Source organism: Ascaphus truei, chromosome 2 (genome assembly GCF_040206685.1).
Source record: "Ascaphus truei isolate aAscTru1 chromosome 2, aAscTru1.hap1, whole genome shotgun sequence".
Lineage (NCBI taxonomy): Eukaryota > Metazoa > Chordata > Amphibia > Anura > Ascaphidae > Ascaphus > Ascaphus truei.
In genome coordinates, this window is record NC_134484.1 from 258,898,217 (window position 1) to 258,925,495 (window position 27,279).

General features: G+C 46.5%; 1 protein-coding gene across 2 annotated transcripts in view; it reads left to right on the forward strand.

The window, feature by feature from the left end:
• The window catches only part of ADCY2 (adenylate cyclase 2), a 1,451,375-nt gene that overhangs the window by 1,333,236 nt on the left and 90,860 nt on the right, over positions 1-27,279 (forward strand). For both annotated transcript variants that reach the window (XM_075586169.1, XM_075586170.1), the window contains exon 18: positions 14,216-14,400. In XM_075586169.1, the coding sequence (XP_075442284.1) occupies positions 14,216-14,400 (185 nt within the window). The remainder of the gene's footprint in view (positions 1-14,215; positions 14,401-27,279) is intronic.

Below are 27,279 nucleotides of genomic sequence, written 5' to 3' on the forward strand. Positions count from 1 at the left end.
AGGAGGGGTCTTGTCGTGGCGGACGTGACTCCCGATTCCTTACACTGTCCTTCCTTGGTTCAGCCCCCAATAGTGAGACGGAGGAATCCTCTGTCTGTCTTTCCTTGGTCAGCTCCAATTGGGAGCTCATAAATCCTCCCTTCCTGTCTCAGAACAGGCTATTTCTGAGAGAGCTCTGATTAGGCATGTGGGGTGGTTGATTGCAGGTGTGCAATTAACCAGCACACTGCTGGATTTGAGGCAAGTTTCTTTAACAGGGTCAAGTCCCTGTTACAAGAACCTAGGCTCATTTAATGTAACCATGTATTGTCATCATAACTCTGTGCCGAGGACATACTTGAAAACGAGGTAGCTCTCAATGCATTACTTCCTATTAAAACATTATATAAATAAATAAAATGTTGCCAAATGCATTACCCTTTTTTTCTCCTTTCAGCTGTAACAGGTGTTTTTACCCCGTTAATGTGGACTAATGCACGCAATAGCACATTTAGTAACACATACGTTAAGAAGATAACTAACAACAATGTTTCACTGAGCTTCAAAACCAGGTATTGCAGCTCAATCCTGCATTAACTTGCATAACAATTAATGCGGGGTTGTGCTGTGATAAATGATATCAGATAGTGATGTACCTAGTTCCAGGTAATTACCTGATACCTGGCTTATCCGGCACTTTTTCATATACCCGGTTATTACCAGGATCCGGCAGCAGGATGCTGGAACCTACGCCGGTTGAGAACCGGCGCCGGGTAATTTTCTTTCTGTTCCCTCTTACCTGCAGGCGGCGATGGGTGAAGAAGACCACTGCAGAGGGTGAGGAGGACCACAGTTACATTGTGGGAGCAGTGGCAGACATCCTGGTGGTGGCGGTGGCAGCAGAGGATGTCTTGTTTAGCCGGTGGGAGCAGCAGAACACATCACAGCTGATGCCAGTGGGATCTGTGGAACCATGTGACTGGAGCAGGAGTGTTACTTCTGGACAGCCAGCTCCTCCCCGACTGTCCAATAGTAATGTTCCTGCTCCAGTCACATGGTTCCCCGGCTCCCACTGGCATCAGCTGTGATGTTTTCCACTGATCCCACTGGCTCAACAAGGACGTCCTCTGCTGCAACCACCACCACGATGTCGCTGTGGTCCTCCTCACCCTCCGCAGTGGTCTTCCTCACCCTCCGCCGCAGTACCCGGCCTGGTAAAATTTCTATTTTTTGACAGTTACCTGGGACACATTACCCGGCAATTTTCAGAACTTGGTACAACATTAATATCGGACCTTAATGAATCTCTCTGTTGGAAAAAGACGAGATGAGTTTGATGGTTTATTGAAAAATATCCAATCCAAGCATTACCGTGTATAAACAACTGCCAGCTTCTTATTTTTGGGCTAGCTAGCTATTGATGAATTAACATGGTTTTTATACCTTATCACAGCATTCAAACTGTCACTCACACTCCCACCCACCATTGTTCATCTTTTCTATGTCACCTTTGATGTAATCACTGTCTACAGCTGTTGCAAGGGGTTCAGATAAATAGCTTACAAGAATGTCAGAAGCTTAGGCCTCATTTTCAGCCACTACAGTATATCTACTTTGCTCTGTAGACTCCTCTGGGCATGGTGTATGTGCAAAAGGTAATTTAATCTGTTTAGCACTGGCTTTTGCATGTCTGTTGTTAGGTTATGCCCACTGACCACAAAAATGGTTATAAATATCACAGTTATGAATACCACAATTGTTCGTGCCAATTTGCCCTCAGTTGGTGGATAGACATAAATATGACAACAATTCAATCACTTCATGGTCGGAGGGGCAATGTGTTTCTGGCACCACAAGCAATGCCATGATTAAATTGTTATAGTGATCAAACCTCCTGAATGCTTGGGGTCAGACATTTCTAAAAATGTTCTTTTGCATTCTACTGTATCTCAAAAAGAAAGAAACTGCAAAAATCACCAGTGAAAATGTAACATTCTGCCTGATGGAAAATAGGCACATTGTGATCTTGTTAATTTGAATAAGAAAGCCACTAGGAGAATTTCTCACAGCAGGTGTGATTTCATAATTAACAGCATCTATCTTATTTCTGGCTGCATGTGTTCAAAATAGCATCCACCCAATTTACTTTGTTAACTTGTGAATACAAACAAAATGTGAATTTATGAAGGCTAAAGAAGGGAGCTTTCACCTTTATCATAAATAAAATGGTGCAGCCTACTTTACAGATAATAATTAGAATTGATTGTATTCCTGTGCCACTGTTTAAATGCATTAAGATATTTACGCTTGTTTAATTAAAAGTGATCAAAACATACTGTTTCTTTCCTGGTATGTAAGAATATGAACCTAACTATTAAAACAGTAGGTGATTACGCATTATATAAAAACTATATTTATATTATATTAGTATATTCATATATGTTGAGCTCGTTATAACTTTAGAAACAATCCTACTTCCCAATCCATTCGATAAGAAGTCTACATATCAAGTTCCCATGATTTACAAAATTACATTTGTAATGTTCTTTTTTTTTTTTTTTTTTTTTATAACTTCAAGTTTATTGAATTTTTCGGTACAAGTTGTATCGTGAACACAGGTAAAATAAACAATCACAGCATTACATTCAGATACGATACATATATTTTCTCCTTTGGGCTTGGACCAGAGAAATGGTGAAAAATAGCCCTCTTTAAGCCGAAAGACCCAATAGGCCATTTAAACTTGGGGGCAAAAACAAAAGTGAGGGTAAGGAAGGGGGAGAGAGGGAGGGGGGGCGAGCGCCCCGGGGGGGGGAATGGGGGGAGGACGTTGGCTCTCATAACTTATGTGTTGTGATCGGGACCAGGATTACTGTGGCCTGCACATATACGGTCTGTGCTATATCTAAGCGCTGGGTAGAGTCCGGAGTCCGCTATCTTGTCAAGCCAAGCTCGCGCTCTTTGAGGGAGAATGCATTTATGACTATCATTGCCAAATTGGGGTTACCTCAATCCCAGGGATATCTGTCTGTGCCAGACAAGGCATCCAGACTTTTAGATATTTGGTGCCAGTGTCAATAACTAAACTTGTTAATTTTTCCATCTGACATATATACCATAATCTGTTCCGAATCTTGGGGATGCTTGGGATCTCAGGTTGTTTCCACATAGCTGCGATCTTGCACCTCGCTGCTGTTGCAAAATGAGCAACTAGTTTGTTTCCGTTTTGGAGAGGCCTGGCCATGGTCTATTCAGAAGGAACAGCCATGGATCCGAGGTTAGATTCGAGGGCAAGACCACAGCATGTGTAACAGGTCAGACGATTCTCCACACTGTTTTGGACACAGCGGGGAGTATCCAGGGACAAACCTTGATAATTTAAGCGGGGTGAGGTACCATACCTTCCAGATCTCTTAACCTAAGATATCTCTATTTTTTCCAATTACCTGCCGCGCTTTCTGCTAGACCTGGCACAAAGTCGGGGTTGCCCCACAACGGGGACATCAGTGAATGTTTGGAGGTCAAGGCGTGCTTAAATTTAGCGGTCTCCCATATCGACAATGAGTTTGCCACAGAGGAAAGCGGCCGTTCAGCCCATTTAACAGCTGTTTTAGGTATCCACAACAAATTGTTTAACTCCAGTGGGGAGCAAGCCATCGTCTCCAGGTCCACCCATCTTTTCAATGCTGGGTTGATCTGCCATTGTGTGAGTTGACACAATTGCGCCGCTTTATAATAAGATAACAGGCAAGGTACCGCTAGACCCTCCGTCCGAATGGTCTTTTTCATAATTGTCTTGTTTATTCTCGGTTTTTTCCCTCCCCAGATAAAATTGGAGATTTCAGACTGAAGTGAGAGTATGTCCTTCAGTCTAAGTGGCACTGGTAGAGTCTAAAAAAGGTATAGGATACGGGGAAGGATATTCATCTTAACACTATGTATCCTACCTATCCAGGAGATCTTGTGGGGCATCCACTTTCTCAGGTCCTCTTTCAACGTTCTAATCAGTTTGAGATAATTTGCCTCATAGATGCCCTTATAATTCTTAGTGATGTGGACTCCCAGGTACTTAATATGTTTTTAGTTGCCAATTGAAATTGAAGTTCAGACTCAATAGTTTTTCCGTTTCTTTTGGGAGGCTTATATTTAGGGCCTTGGATTTGGTTTGGTTTATTTTAAATCCTGAGATTCTATTAAATTTCTCTAGCAGGTCAAATAGGTTCGGCAGAGAGGTAAGAAGCTTAGAGATCAATAGCAAAATATCATCGGCGTACAGGGCAACCTTATGGGATTATGAGTGAATAGTAATCCCTGAGATATCCGGGTTGTTGCGGATCTGCGCTGCTAGAGGTTCCATACACAGGGCGAATAGAAGGGGAGATAATGGGCATCCCTGCCGTGTGCCGCTTTTAATTTGGAATACATTAGATGGAAAACCCTGGTGAAGGATCCTAGCAGCGGGGCCAGAGTATAGTGATAATATTGCATTACTCACCCGCTCCCCAAAGCCGAAAGCTCCAAGCGTCTGTTTTAAGTACGGCCAGTCAATCCTGTCAAACGCTTTTTCCGCATCCAGACTCAACATCATAACTTGTAATTTCTTGTTATTGGCTATCTCTATCAGATCAACGATTAATCGGGTATTATCCGCAGCTTGTCTATCCTTAATAAAGCCGACTTGATCTGGATGTATGAGTCTGGGTAGGATATGACTTAATCTATTGGCCAGTAAATTGGCGTAAATTTTAACATCAGTGTTGATTAGGGAAATTGGCCGGTAGCTTTTTTTTTTATAACTCTCATTTTTATTTGGTATTACAGAGCATACATAATATCACCACCTATTGGCATACGTTACAGAATACCCAATTTTGTCAGCAAAACAGTGACACGTAGACAGGACATGAGACAGACGTAACAAACCACACGTAAACCACATCACTAAGACGGACAGGACAAACTAGACTGGGGTGAGACACATTAGGGTGGGTGGGGGTGGGGGGCACCTGTAACTGCTGCATCGGAGCGGAGGATCTGCTATTAGCTCTATGTGTACGCTAGGGTGTGTTGTGGATATCCCGGTGGTTCTATGTTCTCCGTCGCTATGTCATCATCTCGTCTGGTCTGCTTTGTCCAAGGAGAACGCATTTATCTATATTAATGCAAAATTGTGGCGGCGTCCACCCCCGGGATGTCTGTTTGGGCCAGCCATGGGGCCCATACGTTTAGAAATTTGGAGCCAGAGTCGTTGATCCAACTCGTCAACTGTTCCATCTGGCAGACATGCCAAATTCTGTTCCTGATTTTAGCTATAGTGGGTAATTCCTGTTGTCTCCATACTGCTGCGATCTCACACCTCGTGGCGGTTGCGAAATGTGCAACCAATTTGAGTGTCGCGTTAGACACGTCCTGAGGCCGTCTGCCCACGAGGAACAGCCACGGGTCCAGGGGGATCTCCAAGTTGAGGATTCTTTCTAGCCAATCTCTAATAGATTCCCAAATCGGGACCACTTTCGGGCAAGACCACAGCATATGTTTTAAATCAGCCGTTTCCCCACACTGTTTTGGGCAGAGCGGGGAATAGTCCTTGATAAATTTAGATAATTTCAATGGGGTATGGTACCACCGCATTAGGACTTTATATGCGTTCTCCTTCAACGTGGCACAAATTGAGCTTTTGGCAGCTGCCTGTAGTATCTGAACCCATTCCTCGTCCTCTAGTGTCTCCCCTAAATCTGTCTCCCACTGTCGCATGTATTTCAGTCGGGGGGCGTCGGAAGTCTTCGGACAGACTACCTCCCTGTACATCCGAGAAGTTAGTCCTCTTGTGTCCGTCTCTCTGGAACACAGCTGTTCGAAATTGGTTCGTGCTGGGCGAACCGGGAATTTATTATAGAAAGCCCTAACCTGGAGGAATCTAAATAATTCTGTGTTGGGTAGCTTTTTCTCATCCTTAATCATATCGAACGTCTTGATATATTTACGTCCTTCCAGGTCCTTTAATCGTAAGTACCCCGCTTGCGTCCATTTTACAAATTTGTCACCTAACAGCCCTGGAGCAAAATCCGGATTTCCCACCAGGGGGGTCATCAACGACTGTCGTGTGGTCAATTTAGCTTTAAATTTAGATGACTCCCAGACCGCTAGCGAGTTCGCAATTGCACAGAGTGGCATCCCTATTGATTTCTTGCACTGTTTTGGAAGCCAAATCAGATCGTGCAGTTTTACTGGCGCGCAGCATTCTGTTTCTAGGGCCACCCATCTTCTATTTGCTGGGTTCGAGTGCCACTGGACAATTTGGCATAATTGTGCCGCCTTGTGGTATGCCAACAAGCAAGGTACCGCTAACCCTCCTCTTGTTACTGGTTTTGTCAGTATGCTTTTCGCAATTCGTGGGCTTTTTTTATTCCAAATAAATTGAATAATGCGAGCCTGCAGCGTGAGGACCTCAGTCCTAACAAGAGGTATCGGGAGTGCTTGAAACAGATATAATAGTTTAGGCAGCAGGTTCATTTTGACACTATTGATCCGCCCAAACCACGATATGCCATAGCCCGCCCAAACCCTGAGATCTTCCTGCAGTTTCTTCACCATTCTGGGGAAATTTGCTTTATATAGTGTATTGTAGTCCTTTGTGATATATACCCCTAAATATTTGATAGCGGAGGGTTGCCATTTAAAATTGAAGTTGAGCTCTATCAGTTTTTCGACCGGCTTGGGTAGATTGATGTTAAGCGCTTCCGACTTGGCCTGGTTAATTTTAAACCCCGACACCAAGCTGAAAGTTCCCAAGATCGCAAAGACGTTGGGCAAGGAGGTGAGGGGTTTTGACAGTGTCAAGATTACATCGTCTGCGTATAGCGCTACTTTATGATGCTGCTCCCCTATATCTATCCCTGTTATATCTGGGCTCGCTCTGATATGAGCCGCTAACGGTTCTATGCAGAGGGCAAATATTAACGGTGAAAGTGGGCAACCATGTCTTGTCCCGCTACGGATGTTGAATATCTCCGAGGGGAACCCTTGGTGTCGCACCCTTGCAGTGGGACCATTGTAAAGGGCTAGTATTGCCTCTAGGAGGCGCCCCCCGAACCCAAACGCCCCCAGCGTCTCCCTGAGGAAGGGCCAGTCAATCCTATCAAAGGCCTTTTCGGCGTCCAGACTCAACAACATAGACGGGATATTTTTCTTTTTTGCCAAATCAATCAAATCTACAATCCGCCTAGTATTGTCTGCCGCCTGCCTGCCCTCAATAAAGCCTACTTGATCCGGGTGAATCAACCCCGGAAGGACAATGCCCACCCTGTTAGCTAACAATTTTGAGAAGATTTTAGTGTCCGAATTGATCAGGGATATTGGCCGGTAGCTCTTGACGTCTGCCGGGTCCTTACCGGTTTTGTGGATCACAGAGATAGACGCCTGGAGCATCTGCGCTGGGAGGGGCTCTCCTGCTAGAATCCCATTAAATAGGGACAACAAGTGGGGAGCCAGAATCTTGACAAATTTCTTATAATATAAATTTGAAAATCCGTCTGGACCAGGGGCTTTAGCGGGTTTAAGGGACTTCATTACCTCCGTTACTTCCTCAAGGGTGAAGTCACCCTGGAGTGCCTCCCGCTCCTCGCTGCTCAAGGTAGGTAGATTTGCCTCATTTAGGAATTTGTTCAAAGTTGCTGCGGTCTTTTGTGTGTGGCTGACCTTATCTCCGTCGTATAGTGTGGCATAATAATTCTTAAACACCTCCACTATTTGTCGAGGATCGGAGGTAAGGTCCCCCCCCTGAGATTTGATGGATGCTATACGGTAATTTGGAAGCTTGTTTCGGAGCTTATTGGCTAATAAGGTATCTGGCTTGTTGGCTTTCTCATAGAATCTGCGCTTTGACCATGCCAACTCCTTCTCGGCCTGAGAGGTCAGGACCAGGTTAAGTTTAATTTTAGTGTCGCTCAGTTCTTTCCAAACCAATTTATCCTTGTGCGTTTTGTGTTGAGCAGTGAGATGTGCCAATTTCTCACGTAGCTCTTTTACTTTCGCCTCTTTTGCTCTCTTTCTTTTTCCTGCTATGGTCATCAACACCCCTCTCATGGTAGCCTTATGAGCCTCCCATAGGGTGGATTGAGCCGACACACTGCCTTTATTGTCCTTAAAATATACTTGGATTCGCTCACCAATCTCTTTTGCAGTTACGGGGCATTTAAGGAGGAGTTCGTTGAGCTTCCAGTTTGCTCCAGGTCTGTCTAAGGCGTCTAATGTGCACCGCAGCTCTACCGGTGCATGGTCAGACCACGAGATTCCATGGATCTTTGTGTGCCCTACCACTGGGACCACTCTATTGGATACCAGGAGGTAATCTATCCGACTGTAGCGATTGTGTGGGTGGGAATAAAAGGTATATTCCCGTGCATTAGGATGTTGTTCCCGCCAGATATCAATTAGCTGACAGTCTTGCATACCCTTATGTATGGTTAGTACGTCCTGTTTGTGGGATGGGTTAGGTCTCGTACATCTGTCCAGGTCAGAGTCTAGTGTGCGGTTAAGATCGCCTGCTATGAAGATATGTCCCTTCGCGACAGTGTGTAGTTTATTAAAGAACTGTGTAAAGAATGTAGCGCTCGTCTCGCACGGGGCGTAGACTGACGCTAATGTCAGAGGTTGACTTTGTACCATCCCCGTAAGGATGATATAACGACCTTCCGGGTCCGCATATTGTTTATTTATATCTAACGCTAGTTTATTGTGTACTAAAATAGCCACTCCTCTTTTCTTTGCCTTGTTAGAGGCCAGATAAAAAGTTCTGTAGTTTTTGTCTAGATATTTCGGGTGATTGGAGTGTGAAAAGTGGGTTTCTTGTAGAAAAAGTATATCGGCTTTCAGGCGGCTATACTCTTTAAATGCGATTCTACGTTTAACCGGGCTGTTAAACCCTTTGACATTGTGTGTAATCATTATTAGTTCATTACTCATCCTTGTCTGCAGAAGAGGTGTGCTCCATTGGCGAGGTCATCTGGGCCGTTCGTTGGTCCGCATACTCCAACTGCTTCTGGGGATCTGTAGTTCTCCATCTTCCTGTAGTTTGGTGCACTATGGGGGGGAAGATACATGAGGGAGGGGGGGGAACATCCAGACAGACATAAACAACACATATAAACAGTGGTCTCAGAGCCTCGGCACCAGTACCCCGGCTGTGAGACCATCGCCCTTGGGTACTCAGTGTAGGCGGCCAGGTACTCCCTCCCCCCCTGCCCCCCTCCCTCCCTCACTGGAATCCCCTCCCAAGGGACTTTGCCGGTCATTGGGGTTGATGTCCTTTCCCGCTCCGGCTGTCGGTCCATGCAGGAACATAAGCAGGCTCGAACCCCGCTATCCGGCCTCCCTCCTATAAAATCTTCAAACAACAACTAGCAAACAATGCTTTCTTATGATCATTCCTTTGCCCTACGTACTCCCCTTTACGGTAACCTACCTCTCCCCCTTGTAATACATTATCCTTGTACCCCTAATTGGAGCTAATAATCACGCCTCTGTGTCTCTGTGTGGCGCCTCCGGCCTTTGCTTGGTCTGGTCCTATATATCCCTCCACTTTTAGTGGCTGTTGACCTCAATGAGCGGGACCACCGCATATAGAGACGAACTGCATCTGGTTAGTTGATTGCACCGGAATCAAGTGTATTTTGTTTATACATTATATACATTTTCATAAAATAGTTTAAATTCCTCTACTATGCTTTTTGGGTTGGATGTGGTGGCTCCGTTCTTTAACCGGATCGCCTGTATATTATAATTGGACTGTCTGGTGCGTAATTTACGCGCTAGCATGGTATCTGGCCTGTTCGCCTTTTCATAGAATTTCCTCCGCGACCAACTCAGGGATTTGTCGGCCTGAGAGACCATCAAGAGATTGATTTCAATTTTAGTATTTTCTATCTCTGTTAAGACATGAGGGTTTGATCTTTGTTTGTGCCTTGACGTAAGGGCGTGTAGTTTAGTTTGGAGCGCTCTCTCTTCCACCGGGCAGCTATGCCAATTAGTATGCCCCTGATGGTTGCCTTATGGGCCTCCCAGAGAGTGAGGTACGAACTCACCGAACCATGGTTAGTAGTGAAAAATTGGTCTATCTCCACACCTACTGAGTCTCATATGTCTGGGATTTTAAGCAGTGACTCATTAAGCTTCCAGTTTGCGCCGGGGAATTTGAGTGCACCTCAGCTCTATTGGTGCGTGGTCAGACCATGAAATGTCATGGATCCCTGCGTGGGAGACCCAGTGAACCAGTCTGCTAGAGATGAAGAAGTAGTCGATTCTGCTATAGGCATCGTGGGGGTGGGAGTAGAAGGTATAGTTATTTTCAGTGGGGTGAAGTTCCCTCTATATATCAGTGAGCTGATTTTTTTGAGGCCTATCTTTAAGGCATCCAAAACTTTCTTCAGGCAATTTCTGGAGATACCAGTCCTGTCTAATTTCGGGTTCAGTGTTAGATTGAAGTCCCCAGCTAGTATGATATGGACTTTGGCCACTTGATTTAGTGTCTGAAAAAATTCCCGGAAGAAGTCATGGCTTTGTTCACAGGGAGCATATATCGAGGCTAGTGTGATAAATTGTTCTTGCACCCTTCCCACGACTATAAGAAATCTGCCGTCGCTATCCCTTCTGAGGGTTTCTAGGATAAAAAGGATTCGGTTATGGAAGAGAATGCCAACCCCTCGCTTTTTTTTCGGCTGCAGACGCTAAATAAAATTGTGAGAATTGTTTATCTAGGTATTTCGGTGAGCTGCTGCGGCTGAAATGGGTTTCCTGGACTAGTAGGAAATGGACCTGTTTTCCTTTATAATCTGTGAATGCGGCTTTTCGTTTTGTCGGGTTGTTAAATTCTTTCACATTGTTATATATAATATTTAAGGCCATTAACATGATATTATGTATGGATAGTTTCCTAATCTGATATAGTATTTGTATAGTCTATACCACAGCTGAAGGGCGAACGTTGTATATGGTCCTATATTTACCAGCATAGCGGCCCAGTGCTGACCCCTGATAGGGGGAACCCGCGGCCCAGGATAGGGATTAGGTAGGGAGTGGGGGTGGGTGGGAAAGGAACAAAAAAAGGCAAAACAAGGAAAAACATAAAGCCGTGTCTGGATGGTTCCAGAGTCGGCTCACCTGTCCTATGTATCGGACTGCCACCTGACCCCTGTATATAGGGTGTCAAGTTATTTTTTAGGGCTGACCTCTGTAGGACTGAGTGGTTCCCATGAACTACTTCCATGGGATACCTCTTGAGGTGCCGGCGAACTACCAGAGTTAGTTCGCACCGGCTATGTTCCACTTGCGTGGAGTGACATGAACTGTGGCACAGTATAACTTTATTATAACGTAATTAACTGTTTTAATTGTGTAACTTAACCTAACTTAACTTTGGCTCCAAGGACGTGTCCTGGTGCCCGAAGATACCCCGTCGCCTATAGGGAAGCCGCCGCCACCGCCGGGGTTGTCCATCTTCTCCTCCCTGGAGGGTTTAAGTCTATTCTCTCTGCGACCCCCAACGGTGGGAACTGGGTGGAACAAGGGTCCACTGTCCGGGCAAGCAAATGCCTGAATGGACAGGATCTCGAAATGGGCATCTCTGAGCACCCCCACAGGCCGCCTGCCTTCTGTCCTGATAACAAAGTAACAAAGCACAATTAATCAACACATTTAAACATGTAAACATGAGCAACACGATCGGGTATAACATAAACCCGACCCCTCTTGTAAGGTCATACCCCTCTCCCCCCCGTCTCCCAGTTATCCCTCTATGTCTGTTGGCCAATTTAGGACCTCTACTAAGTCTGCTATCTCCCCCTTTCACTGTGCGCTTTGTGCCATCTGGGATCTATTATTCCTCCCCTGAGATCAAAACGAGGTGTGAAGTGTTCAGAGCTGCTAAACTGATAATCTACTTAATCTAGGTCACGTTTTAAATTGTGTGGTAGTCCCTCTAATATCAGCGTCTGTTCTTACTATATGGGAGCTCTGCTAATAAAGTCTGCCTCTATGTGTACCTCTCGTTCTATAATCAAGGTCTACTTATATTGTGCCCGAGTGCTTCCGCGGTCTCTTTTGCTCTGTGAAATCTATCTGGGTGCTATCTTACTACCCACCCCACCCTCCCGCCCCCCCAAGTGCCGCAGATAGGCCGCCTCCTCCATAGGCCTTGCCGCGGGCATCTCTCCCCTGCTGACATGTAGCTGTTCCAGTGTCCATGACACCGGAAGTGCTCTCTCCCCCGGAAGTGCTCAGTAGTCTGGAAGTCTCGTGGCTGAGAGGGAGGGTGCGATCACTGCAGCTCCTCTGGCGCGTCGCTGGGCTGTCGTCAGGATTGTGGCTCCTCCCCCTCTCCGATCGCGCCTTCAGCTCAGGTTCCCACCACTGGAAGCCATGAAGATCGATGACGATGGCTGCTGTCTTCCATAGCCTGCAGTTCCTGAAGGTGACCACCAGGGGGGATGATGAAGTGTCCTCGAGGGCCGGTCATTTTAACTAGGAGTGGGAAATTGGGTAACGTCTCCTTTAAGTGCTCAATTGGTCTGATTTAACGATGTCAACCTCGAAACTTCACGTGGATTCAGCTGCCGCCTCTCCCACTCTGCTTCAGAACGTCTCCTACGCTGGATCTGCATCTGATTTGAGGTGAGGAGGTTGAGAGGGACCAGGGCTAGGGGCTTTTTTCAGATGACCTAGTTTTTTCAGGAAGGCGTCCCCGTCCTCGACTCTCTGTAGGGTGTTCGCCACTCCATTCTTGACTATCAGGAGGGCGAATGGGAACAGCCCACGATACCAGATGCCCTTATCTTGCAGAACCCTGGTCAATGGCCCAAGATTTCTCCGTCTAGCGAGGGTAGCCGGGGACAGATCTTGGTTGACCTTGAGCTTGACTCCTTCAAACTCCATGGCTCTCGACTCCCTGGCGATCGGGCATACAGAGTCCTTAATTTTATAAAAGTGGAAGCGCACAATAATGTCGCGAGAGGGGTCTCCTGACTGGGGCTTAGATCGTAAAGCTCTATGACACCTGTCCAAGTGCAGGTCCTGTGCCGTTTTATCAGGTAGCAGGTGTTCTAGCCATTTCTGTATAAAATCCTCCGGGTCGTTAATGGTTTCAGGGACCCCCTAATGTGCACATTGTTTCGCCGATCATGATTCTCGGCATCTTCCTATTTGTCTGTGATATCCCTGATCTTGTCCTCCAGCTGGGCAACAACTTTGTTAGTCTGCTGGAGCGCCCTCGTGTTATCGTCCATTTTGTGTTCCAAGGCTCCGGTCCGTTCTCCTAGCCCGTCCAGGTCCCTCCGTAGATCTCATAACTCTCTGCGGAACATATGTTTAATTTCTCCGCAGAATTCACAGAGATCTTTTCTGGTGACCAGCTCTTGATCACCCGCTCTTGGTACCGGCCTCTCGCTGTCAGAGTCAGATTGCATTGTTAGTGCGGGAACTTCGGAGCCACTCGCAGCTGCGGTGGGATTTTTGTTAAAATATGTTGCGACCGAAGGGTCTTTCGACTTAGATTTAGCCTTGGTTGGCATCTCTGGGGGTTCCAATCGATAGGTCTAATTATCTGTTGCTTGTGGGGTCGCTTAGAATGCCACTTTTAATCGATATTTAAGCCGGTGCGAGGGGAGCTAGGAAACTAAGCTTTCATGCACTCCCGTAATGTTCTTTTCTTAACAGCAATGTACCAAAGTATTCTGCTTTACTTCTGTCCTGCACACTTTAGTAAGTGATACAGGGACTGGTAACATGGAACAACATGTTTGTTGAGAGGGAATACAGTATGTTAATTTTTGCATTTGTATCTTGCAGTCCTTTGACAATTTCTTGTACACTATGTAATTAAACTGATAGTTTAGCCTAGCCTACAAAAGAAAACTGTACTATGTTTATCAAAATGAAAAATGTGTTACAATTCTAGCCAGGTTATGATGGTCAGAATATTAAATAACTGACGTCTTAATGTCGTTAATAAAAAAAAAAGTTTGATTTATACTGTCGCTTGCATGTTTGCTTTTATAAAAAAAAAGTGATGTGAATAAGCAAGAACAAAGTCAAGCTTTTGAGAAAGTAATCATTAACAGCACTTTATTCATCCAACATCCACAATCACATAAGAACCATTTGCAAATGATCAAACAATCAACAAGATTTAGACATGGCTATGCAGTATATTCTCTCTTAATATATTTGTTTTTTCTTCCAACAGTACTTTATATACAGCTGTATCCTGGGATTTGTTTCCTGTTCTGTTTTCTTACGAATAAACTATGAATTGAAAATGATAATCATGGTGATTGCACTGGTGGTGTACAATATCATCCTTCTTCACACACACGCGCCAATGCTTGAAGCTTACAGCAGGTACCTGTATGCAACGATACCACTGGAAAGGTATGATACTGTATGTGATCTTCCTAAGATTAAGTACACCGTTGCACTGTTACTATTGTTTTTTGTTGCAAAACACACAGTATGTGTCATATTACATCGTATATTACATATGATATAATATTACGTTTTTCAGGTGCAAAACTGGTGGTGCAAGAATACCGAAAACAAACATACAAAAAGATTCCCCCTTGAATGCACTCGGGTAGATCAGTGAGTAATGATAAATTTAAAATCCTTTTAATCAATAATAATCAATATTAAAATAGTATTTGGATAGAGGGGTATGGTACAAGAAATCCAGGGCCACCCCCTATTGACATACCGAACAAAAACTCCCAATAAATACAGACATGGAAGGTAACTAAAGGGATCTAAGCATCAGACAACACCGGCATGGATGCCAGGACGGTCCTAGTAATAGTCCAACAGAATAAAGTGCTAGTCACTCGTATGGAATACACTTACAGTGGCGGCAGCTTTTATTTGAAGTAATGCCGGCGGCATGCCGGGATCTACTCCAGCTGCCGCCAGTCAAAACCGCGCGCCACCGCGTTTCCCCCACGCACCCCCCTCCACTCACCCCCCTCCCCTCGCACGCAATTTACCCCCCCTTCCCGACCCCGAACCCGGCTCCTGCTCTGCCCCTCTGCTTCCCCGCACCCCCGCTTACCTTATTTTAATCTCCAGGGGTGTCAGGGAAGCCCGGGGAAGCCGGGGAAGCCGGGCACGCACGTGACTGTGACGTCACAGTGCGCCGCAACGTGCCGCGTCTCCACGCTGCGCACACGCACCCGGCCGGCGGCATTGCTTCAAATAAAAGCTGCCGCTACTGTATATCTGAAATTCACCAGTCTCTATAGGGAAGGCTGCTGATACTAAATCTGAAGAACAAATAAATTGATGCAGATCTAAAAAAACAAAGTGATCATCACACAACAGATGCAGACTAATAAATACACAATCAACATATTACAGTGGGATAGGAGCACCTGACCTAGGAATAAGATGGTCCTGACATAAAGGGCTGGCACAAAATGTGCATAAGTAACACCCTAAGGCACGGTTCACAGACCGTATCAAGTTATAGCCTCGTTAGCAGAACTCATATAGTACCTCTTCATAAACACAGACTTTGGTGTGAAAAGAGAATGTACTAAAATACATCAGTGCTAGATAGGTGTCTAACATATAACTGAACCACTGATAATCAGTCTCGTTGGAAATGTGTGTACAGGTGATGTACAATCATAGTGCTGGAAAGAAGTCTACCAGTGTTAATACACTGCACATATGTTAAATGAGCCATGTCACACTGAGTGGCAACCACATAATAAAACATACATACATAGAGAGATACGTAGAATCAGTAATATGACACTGCACCTATAAGCCACGTTACTCTTAAACGTTTAAATACATAAGTCTCCACAAATGGCAACCGCTTAGTTTATCGTGTACCAGCATGGAGGCAGTTCTGTATATGTAGACCACCTCCCAGGGTAGCGCAACATAGTGTGTGTGTCACAAGCTAGGAAACAGTGTACTTAGCTTGGTTCAGATGTTTCCACTGATACATAGTAAAACCCTGAGAGGAGGGGAGAGCTGGAGGCACCGGCGGCAAGACAGCAGAGATGTTAATCAGGCAGCTGAAGATGCCTGAGCGCTGGAGCGCATGTCAGTCGCGTCCGCTCTGTATGGTGACATCACGCCGTGTGATCACCTGACGCACGTTTCGCGCGGTTTCACTTTGAGAAAGCGTGAAACCGCGCGAAACGTGCGTCAGGTGATCACACAGCGTGACGTCACCATACAGAGCGGACGCGACTGACATGCGCTCCAGCGCTCAGGCATCTTCGGCTGCCTGATTACCATCTTTGCTGCCTTGCCGCCGGTGCCTCCAGCTCTCCCCTCCTTATGTCTACATATACAGAACTGCCTCCATGCTGGTACACGATAAATTAAGTGGTTGCCATTTGTGGAGACTTATGTATTTAAACGTTTAAGAGTAACGTGGCTTATAGGTGCAGTGTTATATTACTGATTCTACGTATCTCTCAATGTATGTATGTTTTATTATGTGGTTGCCACTCAGTGTGACATGGCTCATTTAACATATGTGCAGTGTATTAACACTAGTAGACTTCTTTCCAGCACTATGATTATACATCACCTGTACACACATTTCCAACGAGACTGATTATCAGTGGTTCAGTTATATGTTAGATACCTACCTACAGTAGCACTGATGTATTTTAGTACATTCTCTTTTCACACCAAAGTCTGTGTTTATGAAGAGGTCCTATATGAGTTCTGCTAACGAGGCTATAACTTGATACGGTCTGTGTACCGTGCCTTAGGGTGCTACTTATGCACATTTTGTGCTAGCCCTTTATGTCAGGACCATCTTATTGCTAGGTCAGGTGCTCCTATCCCACTGTAATATGTTGATTGTGTATTTATTAGTCTGCATCTGTTGTGTGATGATCACTTTGTTTTTTTAGATCTGCATCAATTTATTTGTTCTTCAGATTTAGTATCAGCAGCCTTCCCTATAGAGACTGGTGAATTTCAGATATAAGTGTATTCCATACGAGTGACTAGCACTTTATTCTGTTGGACTATTACTAGAACCGTCCTGGCATCCATGCCGGTGTTGTCTGATGCTTAGATCCCTTTAGTTACCTTCCATGTCTGTATTTATTGGGAGTTTTTGTTCGGTATGTCAATAGGGGGTGGCCCTGGATTTCTTGTACCATACACCTCTATCCAAATACTATTTTAATATTGATTATTATTGATTAAAAGGATTTTAAATTTATCATTACTCACTGATCTACCCGAGTGCATTCAAGGGGGAATCATTTTGTATGTTTGTTTTCAGTATCCCTTGTCCCCTTTTGCACCGTTGTATGATCTTTTGTACTTAATCTACTTACCATATTTACCTCATTACCTTGCTGATGCGGGAGCTCTTCACTCCCCTTCCCATCCCCCATCTCTTCCATTCCCCTGGTTTTCAGGTGCAAGAATACCACCAGATTTAACACATATACTATCCGAAACACGTTATTCTGGTACTGAAAGGCAATAATCATAAAAACAAGCACTGCCACCTTAAACCTTACCTTAAATCTTCCAAGACCATTATCCTTCCTCTTTTTTCCTGCATGCCAAATTACGTTTGGGCATCTCCAACCCGTTAAAGGGCAGATATGAAGTACTGCTTACTTATTTGCCTATTGTAATATGGTGGGGATTGACTTACTTACCATTCTTGTCACTGTATAAATGAAAGCTATTGAAAAATAACTCTCTTCGGCACTGCCATCATACTAAATGACATTGGCAATTTTCAGAATGATGCATATTTATTTATATAGTGGCAATATTATGATGTGCAAGATTAGTCATGATAAATCAGTGTGGACATCTTGATAACATGATCTCTAGAAGACCCATCCTCTTTCCCCTTTAAAATTATGTAAAACACAACCTACTGAAACCCCAGATCCCAATAAAGCCCAGGCCACACAGTATTGGAGGTAAAGGCCATATCATTTATTGAAAAGCTCAATGAAATTACTTAATTATAAATAGCTTTAAAGACAATAACAAATACAGATGTAGTCAGATTTACTGTCTGTGGAATCACGGGATGAAAAGCAGAATGGCGCAGTTCGAGCGACAGATAAAGTAGCGACTTTCTGCAAGGGGTCTGTTCTTCCATACAAAAAAATCATACAGTAGACTAACAGGGAGGGTGAAAGGGAGACTGTTCAGATAGTCTCCAAAAGACTAAGAAAATCAGAGACTGAGTTACAAAAAAGATCCTCTATACACCCATATTTCCAAAAGCCAGTTAAAACCCCTTACAATCCCAGGCAGCTTCAAATCTTCCTTTTTTTTCTTCAATGTTTTTATTAGGCATTTTTAGAGAATACAACATTTCTGACAAATTTTGTTGCCTAACATTTTCCAAAACATAAATTTTTTTTAAAGGGGGGGAAAGAAGGGCAACCTAAGTTGTCCATGATAAAAAGGGGGGGAGCCTTCATAGAGAGAAGGTAAGGAGGGAGGGTGGAGGGGTGGTTGAGGGGGTGGGAGGAAGAGGGGGGGGAGGAGGATGGGGGGGAGGGTATTGTCATCCTACAGGGCTGATAGGGTGTGGCTGGTGAGGTTCGTACTGATTTTTTCTTATGGGGGGGGGAGTTAGTCTCCCACCTCCCTGGGTTGATCGGGGCGCTCTGGTAAAGTGGAACCAGGGTTCCCAGATATCCTCAAAGGCCGGGGTTTTTTGTCTGATGTTGGCTGTGAGCCTTTCCATAGTCATTACTTCCCCAATCCTTTTCTTTATTGTATTGAGCGCTGGCGTAGCTGTTTTCCTCCAGGAGGTCGCAATACAGCATCTCGCCGCAGTGAGAATGAAGGATATTCATTTCCTGGTGGGCCGAACTATATTCGGCATGGGTGCTGCCAACAGGAAGGTCAGTGGTTCAATAGGAATTTCTAGGCCTGTGACCTCTTTTATAAGAATTTGGACCTTGGCCCAGTATTTCACAATTTCTGGACAGGTCCAGCAGATGTGGGCAATGTCCCCTCTATTACCACAGCCTCTCCAACATTGGTCTGATGCCAGAGGGTAGATCTGGTTTAATCGTGCTGGGGTAAGATACCAGCCAAACATGATCTTATAGATGTTTTCCTTAATTGTGGTGCAAAGGGAAGTTTCTGAGGCTGCCTGCCAGATTTCCTCCCAAGTCTCTCTTTCTATATCAACGTTTAGGTCAGCTGACCATCGCAGCATGTAGTCGTGCTGTGTAGGGGACGTTGAGCGCATTAGGATATTGTATATGTCTGAGATGAGTCCCTTCTGGTAAGACTTGTCCTCACACAAGAGTTCAAACGTCGTGAGAGTGGGGTATTCTGGATGAGAGCACGTAGCTCTGACAAAATTTCTAATTTGTAGATATTTAAAGGTGTCCAATTTTGTAATTTTAAATTTGTTCCTCAGTTCTTGGTAGCTCAGGAGCTTCCCTAGGCTCAGTACGTCGGCAATCGCCTCTATACCCCGTGTGTGAAAGTGGGCGAACAGCTTAGATCCGCATCCTGGAGGGAATTTAGGGTTATTAACGAAGGGGGTGAGTTGTGAGTTTATGGATGTGAGGTTAAATTTAAGTTTGCAACTGGACCAGGTGTCCCACGTGAATCGTGAGGCCTGTAGCTTAAGATTGTGTAAGTGGCCATCACCTCTGTTCAGGCTCCAGAGGCAGGCTTGCAGAGAAGGCAGTTTGGTACACCGAGTTTCCATTCCCACCCAGCAACATCGGGTCGGGTCTGAGTTCCACATTACTACCTGCCTGAGCTGAGCGGCTAGATAATATTTATATAGGTCAGGCACCCCCATCCCTCCTCTGGATCTCGTGGTCATCAGGACTGATATGGCTACCCTGGGTCTTTTACCCTGCCAAATGAAGTGGAGTAGTCTATTCTGTATATATTTTAGATCGGCGGCCGGGACCTGGATTGGGAGCATCTGGAATAGGTACAACATTCTTGGGAGTATATTCATTTTGGTAGAGATCATCCTCCCAATCCATGAGATCTGATAACCTTCCCACCGATCTAGATCCCTTTTGATCTGATCCCATAGTTTCGGGTAGTTATCCCTATATAGGTCCCGATAGTGCCTAGATACATTAATTCCCAGATACTTAATGCACGAGGGGCACCATCGGTAGCTGAAATTCAGCTTGAGGAGTTTGATTGTGGGGTCGGGAAGACTAATATTTAGGGCCTCAGATTTGTCGCTATTTATTTTATATCCTGATACCTTTCCAAACTCCGTCAGTTCCATCTGGAGGTTGGGGAGGGAAGTTAGGGGTCTGGTCAAGGTCAGGATAATATCGTCAGCGAATAGGGAAATTTTGTATTGTTCAGTGGCCATAGGTATACCCTGGATGTTTGGGTTTTGTCTTATTTTGGCCGCCAGTGGTTCAATCGTGAGAGCGAAAAGGAGAGGGGAGAGGGGGCAACCCTGTCGGGTACCATTTCGAATGTGGATTTGTTCCGCTCCTCCACCCGATAGTCTAACTGAGGCGGATGGAGTTTGGTAGAGCGCCTGGACACCCGTAAGAAAGGAGTCCCTGAATCCGAATTTTTTTAATGTTTGGTCTAGGAACAGCCAGTCAATTCTGTCAAATGCCTTCTCTGCGTCTAAGCTTAGTAACATAGCTTGTGAGTCTGTAAGGTGGGCCTGGTCAACAAGGTTAATGATTTTACGGGTATTGTCTGAGGCCTGACGGCCCAGGACAAACCCGACCTGGTCCATGTGTACTAGTCTCGGGAGAATTGGATTAAGTCTGTTCGCCAATATTTTACTGTATAGTTTTAGATCATTGTTCAACAGTGAGATTGGTCTATAGCTACCGCATTGTGTGGGGTCCTTCCCTTCTTTAAGGATTATGGCCAAATTGGCGGATGACATTGAAGATGGGATAGGACATCCTTCTAAGAATGAGTTGAACAATTGTAAAAGGTGGGTGGACAGAATGGGGAGAAACTTCTTATAGTAGGCATTTGTGAAACCATCAGGGCCCGGTGCTTTAGAAATTTTGGAGGCCTTAACGGCCCATTCTAGTTCTTCCGCCGTTATTTTGGCGTTCAGGAGAAGGAGTTCCTCCTCTGTTAATGAGGGGAGGTCGCAGTCAGCTAGATAATCAATGGTAGCCGATAGCTCTTTCGGGTCTGGGCTAGCAGAGTGAGCCCGTAGGTTATATAATTTAGAGTAAAATTTAGTGAATTCCTCTGCAATTTTTTTTTCATTGTATAGGAGCTCACCAGCACTATTCCGAATCGCCGTTATTTGCGATCTTTTGTGTATGCCTCGTAACTTGCTAGCAAGAAGTCTGTCGGCCTTGTTCCCTTTATCGTAATACCTCTGACCCGTCCATTTAAGAGCTTTTTCGACATTGTCCATTTGAATTATTCTTAAGTCGCTTCTGGTAGAAGTCAACTGTTTATAAATTTTCCGGGAAGGGTTATTTTTATGCTGTTGTTCTAAACTTATTATTTTGTCTGTTAGCTCTTTGGTTTGTTTAAGTTTAGTTTTTTTCCTATGGGAGGCAATCGAGATGAAATGTCCTCTAATTGTCGCCTTATGGGCTTCCCACAGGCTCGCTGGAGAGGTAACAGTACCTATATTTGTCCGGAAATATTCCTTAAGGGATTTTTTGATCTCCCGTACTGTCTCCGAGTGATTCAGTAGGGAGTCGTTCAGTCTCCAGGAATACGAGGTTGTTTTCACGAATGGAATGGATAGGGTCAGGGTGATGGGAGCATGATCTGACCACGTGATTGGGCCGATGTCAGTATCTAGGGCGGCTTCTAGGATGTTCTTGGTAGCAAGAAAGTAGTCTATATGGGAATATGTCTGGTGAGGGGCCGAGTAAAAGGTATAATCCCTTTGTCCCTAGTGTTGTGTTCTCCAGATGTCTAAAAGTGAAAAGTCCCCCATTATGTCCTTGAATTTTTTCCCCAGTCTTTGTGACTGGGTGGATTGTTGTCGCCCTGGGAGGCTCGATTTATCTTCTTTAGGGTTGAGAGCCATATTTAGATCGCCTGCAATAAGTAGCGATGATAGATATTGGGGGTCAATTTCTGCCAGAACTGTTTTTAAGAAATCTGTCTGGTTCTCGTTTGGGGCATATAGGTTAATAAGGGCGATTGCCGAGCCTGAGAGCGAACCGTAGACCACAATAAATCTTCCCTCTGGATCTGCCTGGATTTTAGCAAGATTAAATGGTGTGCCCTGACGAATCAGAATGGCGACCCCTCTGCGTTTACTACTATATGAGGCGAAGTAGCTCATCGGATACACATGCTGGAATGTTTTAGGCGGCTCCCGAGATGTGAAGTGTGTCTCCTGGAGGAAAACAACATCGCCTCCCAACCTCTTAAGTTCCTGTAGGGCCAGGCGTCTTTTTCTGGTGTTGTGGAGGCCCTTGACAATTAGGGAAATAAACTTTAGAGCTTGTTGGCGTGACATTCTGCTTGGAATGGACGTTGACTATTTGTAAACTTTAAGTTAAGATGGTAGCTGGACAGCCAAGTGGGACGGGGGGTAGGGTGGGAGGGGAACCGCTGGGATAGGATCAGCGGAGGTAGAAAAGAGGGAAGGTAGACCCTATTGGGGTCTGTAAAGTTTGAAACCAATCTGGTTTAAAGACCGGTTGGGGTGGTTTAAGACCCTAGGGGGGCGGGTCCGACGACTGTCTCCAGTAAGGGTGGGCCGAGTAGAAACCCTTAGCTATTGGAAGTTACAGCCAAAACATGCAGACCGTGGGTGTGCTAGAAGATTGGGTTTCTCTCCTGTATGGGCAATGTGGGGAGTGGGAAGGGGAGAGGGCAGGTGCTGGGCTGCTCAGTTCTAATGGTGGGCGGTGGGGGGGAGGTGAGTGGGTGGGGGGTTCAGGGTTAGGCTGGGTAGGGGACCGCTTCTGGGAAGAGTCCGATTAATGTGTACCTAGCTTCTGTACTGTGTTTACAGGCGCTCATATAGTGTACCTTGACCGCTCGGGTAGGTGTCTATAAGTGTTGAATGAGCCTGAGGTCTCTTGGGCCCTCCCGGGGCGGTGAGGTTCGGGTGCGTCCCCTCCGTGGAGTGGTCCTTGGTGTGAGAAGAGGGGAAAGAGAGGAGGGTGGGGGGGTGGAGGGGAGGAGTTGGGGGAAGGTGTGGGAGGAAAAGGGGGGTGATACGGGAGGGGGGAGGGGGGGAGATAAGGGGCAGAAGGGGGGGAGAACAGTTCTGACATATCATAAGCATAGCATTCAATACCAACGTTGCCTCCTGCTTTTAGTCCGAGCAGTGTCTCTCTCACCTGTGTGTTGGTGGGAACAGTTTTAGCAGAGTGAGAGGGTAGTTAGTTGGTGAAGGCGGGGGGGGGGTTGGTGGTAGGGGTAGGGTGGGGGGAGGGAGAGGGGAAGAGGGGGGAGGGGGGGAGAGGGGGGAGGGGGAGAGGGAGGGGGGGGAGGTGGAGAGGGGGGAGTGGGAGAGGGAGGGGGGGAGGGGGGGAGAGGAAGGGGGGGGAGGGTAGGAGGGAGGGAGAGAGGGGGGTGGGGGTGGTGGGGGGAGGAGGGGGTGGTGGGGATGGGGGAAGGGGAGAGGGGGGGGAATGGGAGAGGGGGGGAAGGGGAGAGGGGGGGAAGGGGAGAGGGGGGGAAGGGAAGAGGGGGGGGGGAGAGTGAGAGGGGGGGGAAGGGGAGAGGGGGGGGCGAAGGGGGGGTAGGGAAGGGGGGGGGTAGGGGAACGGGGAGGGGGTAGGGGAACAGGGGGGGGATACATATATCCGCATAAGCAACAATTAGTCTCAGCCTGTAAGTGAAGCGAGCATAATAACATGAGCTCCATTCGGAGCAATAACAGTAACGTTCGCAGCAGCAACAACAGAACCCTTTCATGGGGCCCTGAATCAAAATCAAAATGGGGGAACATCTATAACGCTAACGATAAAGGAATGGGAGCTTGAGGGAAGGAGTCAATGTCTAATCCTGATAATCCTTCTAGTGGGGGATAACACAACTATAGGGTAGTGAGGGGGGAACCCAGCTGACTCTTAGGGGTGGTAGGAAGAGACTCAGAGGGGAATATATGTGGGTATCATAGTTTTACAGACCCCATCCCTGGAAGTATGACCGCGGAAGGGCTCATATGGGGCTGTGGAGACTTGCGCTGGCAGCACTCCTCCAGGGAGGGAGAGGGAGCCCGGGATCCAGTGAGGGTATAAGATTGCCCCGGAAGGGCCCATCGGCCGAGAGGGGGGAGTGCCAGGTTGCCCCGAGCTGGGAGTATCCTGTGGTATCAGCTGTATGTCACTCAGCAGCTGGGTGTCGCTCGGGGGGCCCGGCACTCCGGCCCCGGTATCGCCCCCTGGACCAGGAGCAGACGAGGCCTCCGTCGGCGCCGGGCGTGGGTCACGCACCCTGCTGACGTCATTTGCGGCTCATCCGTGAGCCCCATGAGGCTCCACGGGCGGGGACGGCTTCCGGGTTCAGGCGGGGTCTCCGTTGGCGCCGGATGTGAGTCGCGCCTCCTACTGACATCAGCCGTGGCGCTCCAGCAGGTCCCACGGAGCCCCGCGGGCGGGGACGTCCCCAGCAGGCGCCATTTTGTGGAGGGAGCTTGCAACTCAGCCAGGGGCGCCACGTGGACCGGTAAGTTCGTTCCGGACGCCATTTTGGGGAGAAATTTGGAGCAGGCGATTGCGTTTTCCTCGTCGATCACCGGGAGTAGCCGCGAAGATCCGCAGTTGGTCGCGCGGTGTCCGCCCTCCGATTATCCTTGGTGGGGCTTCTGGGACCGGGGAGGAAGAAGGGCACCCCGCGGCCGTGATCCGGAGGTCTTCTTCATGGGAAGGTAAGAAGGTAAGGTCGCATCAGGCGCCATTTTGGGTGAGTTTCAGGGCTGATGCTGGCGTGGATCCGGGCTGGAGGTTGGTTTGTCTGTGAGTTTTTCTTTATCTGTCGCGGGATTGTCTTTGCTCGGCAATCCGCTCCGAGGCTCTCACAGGTTGGTCATCTTTTTCCTGGTCCCGGTTACCAGCTGGGTGGGCAGGTTGGAGGGAGTCCACGGGAAGGCCCAGGGTTTTTGCTAAGTGCATCATATCCTCAGGGTGCCGGATGGTGAGGAATTTACCCTTGTGGGGAATAATCAATTTGAAAGGGAACCCCCATCTGTAGTTTATTTCTTTCGCACGAAGGAGTAATGTTAGGGGACGTAGTGCTTTGCGTCGATCCACCGTAAGCTTGGAGAGGTCGTTATAGACCTGAAGCGGGTCGCTGCAGAACGCGATCGTGTCCCTCCCTCTGCTAGCTCCTATTAGTTTGTCTTTGGTGGAGTAGCTGTGGAGCCGCACGATCACGTCCCGCCGACGGTTGGGGTCCTCGGAGCGCGGGCCCAGGGCTCTGTGCGCCCTATCCATTTCCAAGTCCCGGGAATCAAGGTCTGGGCATATGGAGAGGAAGAAGTCCTTCAGGTATGCGCGCAGATGCGTGGGTAGCACCGCCCCAGGGATGCCGCGGATCCGCAGGTTCTGGCGGCGATCCCTGTTTTCCTGGTCCTCCAGTCCGTCACGTAGTATATTTATTTCTTGGCCCAGGCGTATGATCTCGTCATCGGCCTCTGAATGGTGGTGTAAGGCCTCATCCAGCCTGGTCTCCAGTGTGGTAGTGCGTTCCTGCAGCCCCTGGATATCATGCCTAATTTCGGCTACCGCGTCCTTTATATTAGCCTGTAGTGAACGTTGGAGCTTGGCATGGAGTTCCTCCAGGTATGCCTTTGTGATCCCCTCGTCCGGGGAAGGGGGGGTCTCGGTAGGGCTTGCTGAGTCTGAGAGGCCTTGTTTGCCTCGTGGGCCCAAAGCCTGGGGGCCATATTGCTTTCTATTCCCTGTCTCAGTAGGCTGTTTTGCAGGAGAGAAGTACTTCCCCACTCCCTGAGTCGGGGGATTTTCCCCCTTATTAGCCATCTCTCTTGTTTTAGAGGGTCGTCAGGGGCTTTTTTCAGGGTTTTTGTCCGGGGTAAAAGGGCTATAATCCGTGGTTATTCAGGAGGGTCTCTGGAGCTCAGCCTTTACCCGACTGTCCTGGATGACGTCATCGACACGCCCCCTTCAAATCTTCCTTTTACCTAAATACAAATAGCTCTATGTATAAAAAAGTTTATACTTCATATACTTGCCTATGGGTCAGGTTCCTTCTAAAGACTAGACCTACCAGAGAACAACTGTTACTATAATGTATCCAGGTTCTAACACAGACTACAGTGTATCCCATCCCTTGAGCCCCAGTGTATCCCCTTGAAAGGATACTTTTTCTCTTTATACTGTATGTGTAAAAAGCCAAATTCTAACAAGGTCATTATTTTGACACCCATCAACACTAATTTATTCCTGCTACAGACAACATATATGTATTAATTTTGCTTGTGCCATTTTCGGTGGGCATCTGTGTCTGTCTGCGATGATAATTTATTTTGCATATTGGCGCAGGTCCATGTATAAAGGAATGTGCAGCTTGTGCTACTTTTCTTGATGGTTTTCTCTGTGGGTTTTCTCTGTTGCCTTAATGGTGGCGTAAGACTTTCTTTTAGCACAGAATACTAGGGCAGCAAATTCTAAAACGGTAGAAATACACTTCTTTAATATGTGACATTTCAGCCAAAAAGAACATGCTACTTTCTTTACGCAGTAGCATCAGTGCCCCCGTACCTCTTGATACATAGAGCCCATGGTATCCTACTTCAATATCCATAACCAACCAATCAGAAGCAAAAGGGGTGTGGACATACCCTAGTAGTTTAGGACACACTCCCCATAACCCCTCTGGGCTAGCTTGGATTGCATAAATGGAAGAACTATTTTATCTCCTCAATACTTTGCATTAACCTAAAAAAATAGGAGACCCTCTAGATGTCCTGAAAAATTGCAACACATCACTTATTACTTGCATTGATCAGAAATGTACTGTACTACAAAGGTAAAAACAACTGATTAGACTTTACTCCCTTTCATCTTGTGTATGTGGACTGAGAAACATTGTAGTTAGAAAGTCGTTCATCCTCAGTGAGAATAATGGAGATGGCAGAGGAGAGGGACTACAGGCTTTTTTTGTCTGTAATTTCAAGCTTTTGTATCATTCATTGTACAATTGAGGTTGTATGTTAATGTATATTCTGCACTGTTAATTATATAGGAGCAAATATGTAGGACCACTATAAATAAGCAATAATTAATTGGAATGAATGAAACATTGCTAATCTAATTGCTCAGTAAGTACTAGGAAACATGTCCAGGCAGCTTCACGTATAGCGTATATATTCAAAGA